Below are 6,607 nucleotides of genomic sequence, written 5' to 3'. Positions count from 1 at the left end.
GAAAGACAGACAGACAGACTCAAGGGATGGCGAGATGGGCTTCCAGAAGCCTGTGTTGAGTACCCACACCCATATTAGGTGGCTCACAACCATCTATAACTCCAGCTCCACCTCTAGTCTCCATGGGCTCCTACACACACACACACACACACACACACACACAGAGAGAGAGAGAGAGAGAGAGAGAGAGAGAGAGAGAGAGAGAGAAAGAGAGAGAGAGAGAGGATTGAAAAGAAATCCTTCTCCACTGTGGGAACCTCATCCTCGGTCCATGTGAGGGCTCTCTTTGGGGAACAAGGGAAGATCAACAAAGCCAAACCTCTTTGGTACCTGGCTCCTGGTGGATGCTGAGTTACTACCTGTCAACTGAATAATGACCTTTAATTAGCAGCACGGAGGTTTGCAATTACTGTCTTATGCTGCTAGCATTGGATGTGATCCTGACGCCCGGGGAATCCTGGCTCTGCACCCTTCCTTCAAGTCTGGACAAGAGCAGCAGATGAGCACTACCTCCTTGGCTCCCTGACTCCGCCTTGCCCTCCCAGAGAAGCTGTGCCAGGGTAAGGGAGCGGAGAGGACCCTTGCCCGGTGACTGATAGCACAGTAGATCGTGTCCCTACAACCCCTCCCCAGTCCCCAGGCCCACCAGGCAGTTTCCAGGTTCCCACTCTTCCTCCAGGGAGCCCTCCCAGATCTCTGCTTCCTCTGTATCTGGCACACCATCTCCCCCGGGCACACAGATGAAAAGCTTTGCAATGTGTTTGTGTCATCTAAGCTCTTCTGTATTGTGCCTGATTACACACCGGGGCACATGCTCACCCTCCTACCCGGCTGATGGAAGAGACACAGTCCTTTGCCTTCCAGAACAACCTCAGGCTGTGAGGGAGGCAGAGCCCAGTCCCAGAAAGCCCCATTTACAGGAAGAGGCCGACCACATACAGGAAAAAAAAAAAAAAAAAGTTCCACAACTTGAGTAAGGAACACGAAGTGGGCAGTCCCGAGCTGCGGGCCCAGCCGGCCTCCTCGCAGCCAGGGTTTGTGTCCCCGCTGCAGGCGGCAGGAGTGTCCAGTGTCGCCATCTTGATGTGGCTCAGCAAAGAACCCCAGAGGGTTGGATAAGACCAAGGCTTGTGTCTCTCATTACCATGTCCAAATTCGGTGGGTGGGACGCAGGGACCCGCGTGGGGGTGGCGGCAGTGGGTGCTGGCCAGCCAGCACACAGAGGCGGCTGCAGGTCAGAAGCACATCGGACAGAAGCAGCTTGAAGAGAAGCAGTCGCAGGGCGCTCAGCTGCAGGAACTGACCCGGTGTCCCTGCAGAGGAACGAGTGGAGGAGTCCCCAGGAGCCCAGAGCGCCCAAGGGACAGGGAGGGCCATTCTCCATCTGTCTCCTCCTCCAGGGACATTCATTCCTTCCCGGTGGCTGACCTTAGTCTCTACTGGTGATAATCCCTCATTTTATTTTATTTGGCAAGGGAGGCAGGCATTCGGGAAGGAGCATCTAATGTAAAGAGTAAATTGCTCAGAATATCTGGGCAGGAAACAGGGTTGTGATTACTAGCCCAGTGCCCTCCTCACCACCTCAGGGAGTTCAATAATGCACAAGCTCTCATCCGGAGCCCACCAGCCACCCCTACCCATCAGGCTCCACGTGTTGGCGCTCATCTGTGCTGCTCCACAGGGTCCAGGAATTAGCATGGTATCTGAAAACCCCACCGTATCCCAGGGAAGCCCAGGCTAGCCCTTAGCAAAGCAATCCCTTAACTAGAAACTCCTCAGTCAGCCAGCTGCAACCCCAGGAGACCCACGGTCAAATTAGAACTGAAGGCCACCTGCCAGGTACAGGTACTCAGACTCTTGTTCCCAACCATGCCACCTGCCAGGTACAGGTACTCAGACTCTTGTTCCCAACCACCATGCTACCCCACCACCTGACTCACCCCTAAGAGGTTCCTGAGAGCAGGTCCTGGCTGTGGAAGCGTCCCCTGTGAGCCAAGAAGAAAGAGGTGAGTACCATGGGACGGGTGGGCCCCTCACAGGCCAGGCCTAGGTCTGGCCCTAGCCGACCTGCAGGGGGGCATAGGGACATATGTGGAAACTCGGAGCCCGCTTGTTGGCAAGTCCTGAGAAGCCAGCCCTGCTCGCCTCCCTGCCTGACAGTCCTGTCCCCTAAGAGGCACCTCAGTCCCTTCCCACAGGGAGCCCATTCTCTTACAGCTCTTGCTGGAAGGCAGGGCATTTTTTCAGGAAGCTACCCTCTTTGGGAGGTAATAAAACTGAGGTGACCCAAATGGCCCCATCATGACAGTGCTGGTAACACAAACACAGGAAACAAAGAACAAGAAAGAAAAACAGAAACAGAGCACGTGGCCCATATTTATAGTCCGGCGCTGGGGAGGTGGGGACCGGCAGACCCTTGGCCAGCGTAGTCTGCTTGGCTTAGGAGGTGGCTTAGTTGGTAAACACTTTCTTGAGCTGGAATCCAGTACCCTCATTAAAAAGCCCGGCAGTGGTGGCGCACACCTTTAATCCCAGTACTAGTGAGGCAGAGGCAGGGGGATCCCTGTGAGTTTGAGGCCAGCCTGGTCTACAGAGCGAGCTCCAGGAAAGCCAGGGCTACACAGAGAAACTGTGTCTTTAAAAAAAAAAAGAAGAGCCAGGCGGTGGTGGCGCATGCCTTTAACCCCAGCACTTGGGAGGCAGAGCCAGTCAGATATCTGTGAGTTCGAGGCCACCCTGGGCTACCAAGTGAGTTCCAGGAAAGGAAAAGAAAGAAAGAAAGAAAGAAAGAAAGAAAGAAAGAAAGAAAGAAAGAAAGAAAGAAAGAAAGAAAGAAAAGAAAACCCTGTTTCAAAAAACAAACAAACTGAAACTAAACAAGAAAGTGCGTCTTACTTTCCCAGAAGACCAGGGTTCGTTCCCAACCTCCTTGTTTGTCAGGAGGCTGGTAAGTGCCTGTAACTCCAGCTCCTGGGGGGTGGGGGGAGGGTGAGGAGGGTGGGGGAAGGGGGTGGGGGTGGATGGTGGTGAAGATCCAGTGTCTAGTTGTGTCAACACATGCACTCACACACCACATACCACACACACACACACACACACACACACACTTCAAAATAATAATCTTTACAAACTTTGAAATGAAGCAGCACTTAGGACAGTGCTTGGCATAGAATAAACTTGGTAAAAGTGATGAGTTTCTTCTTTGTTTTTTTTGTTTTTTGTTTTTTGTTTTTTGTTTTTTCGAGACAGGGTTTCTCTGTGCAGCCCTGGCTTTCCTGGAACTCACTCTGTAGCCCTGGCTGGCCTTGAACTTACTCAATAGACCAGGCTGGCCTCAATCTCACAAAGATCTGCCTGCCTCTACCACCCAAGTGCTGGGATTAAAGGTATGCACCACCACTGCCCAGTGATAGGGGTTTATTCTTTAATTATTGTTTGGTCTTACAGGATTTGTTTATGTATATATGAACTGTTTATATAGATTATATATAAAACATATGATATATGCACTTATGAATAATCCATTAAAAATTATTAATATCTCTTAGCAATCACACATCAGAGCCTGGATTTGCTTTTGTTTTGTTCTTTTTTGGGGGGGGGTTGTTTGTTTGTTTTTTGTTTGTTTGTTTGTTTGTTTCTTGTTTTTTTGAGACAGGGTTTCTCTGTGTAGTTTTGGAGCCTGTCCTGGATCTCGCTCTGTAGACCAGGCTGGCCTCGAACTCACAAAGATCCACCTGCCTCTGCCTCCCGAGTAAAGGCATGAGCCACCACCGCCTGGCTAATTTTGGTTTTGAAACAGAGCTTCATGTGACCCAAACAGGCCTTGAACTCACTTGTCAAGGATAGCCTTGATCCTCCTGTCTCTCCGTTTCCCAAACGCTGGGACACAGGCTGAAGGGCAAACCTGAGCCTCATATCACAGCTGTCAGTCCCAGGACTCACGGCCTCAAAACCCCTCTCCTGGGAGCCAGGGTCTCCCCTTACACGTCCTTCATGCCTGGTGCCTGGCGCCTCCCTCCCCTCCCCAGCACATTCTGACTCCAGGGTATGGAAAGGGACCGAACCCCAGGCTGCATCCCCACCTGACAGCTGGAGGGGGAGCGTGCTCTGGCCCTGGCCCCCAGCCCCAGGCCTGGCGTGGCAGACCAAGGACCCCCAGGCTTCCAGTTCTTCAGAAGGCAAGGCAAGCTGGGCCAGGCTAGTCCAGGTGCCGTCCGGTGCTGGGGAGGGCCCGTAGGTGAAGGCGTCCAGTGCACTGCCGTTGCCCGCTGAGAACCAGATGGGGCTGTCCAGGCCAGGGGGTGCCGCATCGAGGACCAGGCAGACCACCAGCGTCTGCTGCCTCCCGTTCACCAGCAGAGTGATGGGTGGAGCCAGAGAAGGAAAGGGGATGGCGGCCGTGCCTGCAAGAGAGGAGGGTGTCTGTGCTGGCTCCATCGGCGCGTGCCACCAGACGGGAACTTTCCTGAAGGTTGGAGTTCCGGGTTCTGTTGTCTCACGCTGCCCTCCATACCATTACTGTTCATCATCGTATTCTTCAGTCTACCCCTTCCCTTCCTGAATCTACTCATTTCGTGTCCCTTCGTGTGTGTGTGTGTGTGTGTGTGTGTGTGTGTGTGTGTGTGTGTGTGTATGTGTGTGTGTATGTTTATGTGTGGTGTGTGTGTGTGGTGTATGTGTGTGTGTGTGGTGTATGTGTGTGTGTGGTGTATGTGTGTTTTACACATGGAGGCCCGAGGAGGACATTAGCTGACCTGTTCTATCACATGTCACCTATTCCCTTAGGCTAGGTTCTCTCACTGCTCCTGGAGCTAGGCCTGCATCCACGAGCCCCATGACCCTCCTGTCTCTGCTGTCCACAGTGCTGGGATTGCAGGCGTGCCTAAGAGCCATGCACCATCAGTCACGTGGCTGCTGAGAATTCGAACTCAGGTCCTCGTGTTCACTGAGCCGTCTCCACAGCCCTTGGAGCCACGCATCCATCCACCCTCACCGTTCTTCCTAATGTCTACCCATCCATCCTTCCTGAGCCCCGCCTAGGCCAGGTGCTGGGTATATAACATGAGGAAACCATTGGCAGGCCTTTCGAGGAACTCCGTCCTGTGGGAAAGATATCTGCTTCCCAAACAAGTGCTTCAGCACCAAGCTGTGCTGCCTCTGGGGAGGCAGGGCCTGGAGTGAGAGCAGAGGGAGCTTCAGTATACCTGGGCCTTCCCTTGGAAAGACGACCTCAGTGTGGTGTGGTTGTCCGTGTCTGTAACCCAGAACGTGGGAGGCTGAGGCAGGGGTAGGGGTGAGGCTTAGCTCTCTGCCTCATGTCATACAGCGGAAGGTGTCATGAGGTGTCAGAGGGAGGTGGAAGCTGACGTGATGCCTCACTGAGTAAACATGTTGCCAAATCTGAGTTCAATCCCAGGATCCCTCATGGTGGAAGAAAAAAAGACCTGACTCCTGAAAGTTGTCCTCTGACGGCCACACTCCTGCCCCACACAGGCATGCACATGTGAAATTTACAAATTAATGTGAACTAAAATAAAAGGAGGAAGAGAGGAAGCTCAGAGGCAGGGTGCTTGTCTTTAACACACGAAGCCCTGAGTTTGGTCCCCAGCACCACGGTGGGATGGGAGGATGGACTATCTATCAGTTGACATACAGGAATGCGCTGGAGTAATGGAGGTTAGTAAATGGTTGACTTTTACCCTAGTCAAATCGGATCCTTTTTACTTTATTTTGGTTTGCTTTTCAGACGTCTTACTATGTAGCCCAGGCTGGCCTCAAACTCCCAATGGAGTCAAGGACCACTTTGAACTCTGGATCCTCCTGTCTCTGCCTCCAGAGTCCTGGGATTGCAGGCATATGAATACCATGATGTGTGCAGGGGATTAATGAGGTGCAGGGAATTAAACTCTGTCAACAGAGTCACACCCCCAGCATGTAGTCTTATTCTATTTTTTTTAGATTTTATTTTTATTTTTATTTTTATTTTTTTTTTTGTTTTTTTTTTTTTGAGACAGGGTTTCTCTGTGTAGCTTTGCGCCTTTCCTGGGACTCACTTGGTAGCCCAGGCTGGCCTCGAACTCACAGAGATCCGCCTGGCTCTGCCTCCCGAGTGCTGGGATTAAAGGCGTGTGCCACCACCGCCCGGCTTATTTTTATTTTATTATGTATGAGTGTTTTGATTGCAAGTATGTCTGTATACCATGTGCATGAGGTATTTGGACAGGCCAGAAGTGGGCATCAGATTCCCTGGGATGATAGGGGTCTGATCACAGATGGTTGTGAGCCACCACGTGGGTGCCAGGAATGAAACCCAGGTCCTCTGGAAGAGCAGCCAGGCTCTTAACCACTGAGATCTCTCTAGTCCCCCCTTTTCTTATTATTGTTTTTTTGTTTTATTTTGTTTTTTGTTGTTGTTGTAGTTGTTGTTGTTTTTTGAGACAGGGTTTCTCTGTGTAGTTTTGGAGCCTGTCCTGGAACTTGCTCTGTAGACCAGGCTGGCTTTGAACTCATAGAGATCTGCCTGCCTCTGCCTCCGAGTGCTGGGATTAAAGGAGTGTGCCACTACTGCCCGACTTCCTTTTTCCTCTTTTTAAAAAACACTTAC

The 6,607-nt window shown here is 51.8% G+C and overlaps 1 protein-coding gene across 1 annotated transcript; it reads right to left on the bottom strand.

Moving 5' to 3' along the window:
- Positions 1-702: 702 nt before the first annotated feature.
- Positions 703-4,626, bottom strand: Ptcra (pre T cell antigen receptor alpha). The gene is made up of 3 exons (XM_076558550.1): positions 4,086-4,626; positions 1,941-1,985; positions 703-1,313 (listed from the first exon to the last, which is right to left on the bottom strand). Exons 1-3 carry the CDS (start codon positions 4,438-4,440, stop codon positions 1,141-1,143), a joined length of 573 nt encoding a protein of 190 aa, XP_076414665.1. The 5' UTR covers positions 4,441-4,626; the 3' UTR covers positions 703-1,140.
- Between the last annotated feature and the right edge of the window lie 1,981 nt (positions 4,627-6,607).

This window comes from Peromyscus maniculatus, chromosome 21 (genome assembly GCF_049852395.1).
Source record: "Peromyscus maniculatus bairdii isolate BWxNUB_F1_BW_parent chromosome 21, HU_Pman_BW_mat_3.1, whole genome shotgun sequence".
NCBI lineage: Eukaryota > Metazoa > Chordata > Mammalia > Rodentia > Cricetidae > Peromyscus > Peromyscus maniculatus.
Note: the sequence above shows the minus strand (reverse complement) of the source record. Positions and strands in the feature narration are given on the sequence as shown.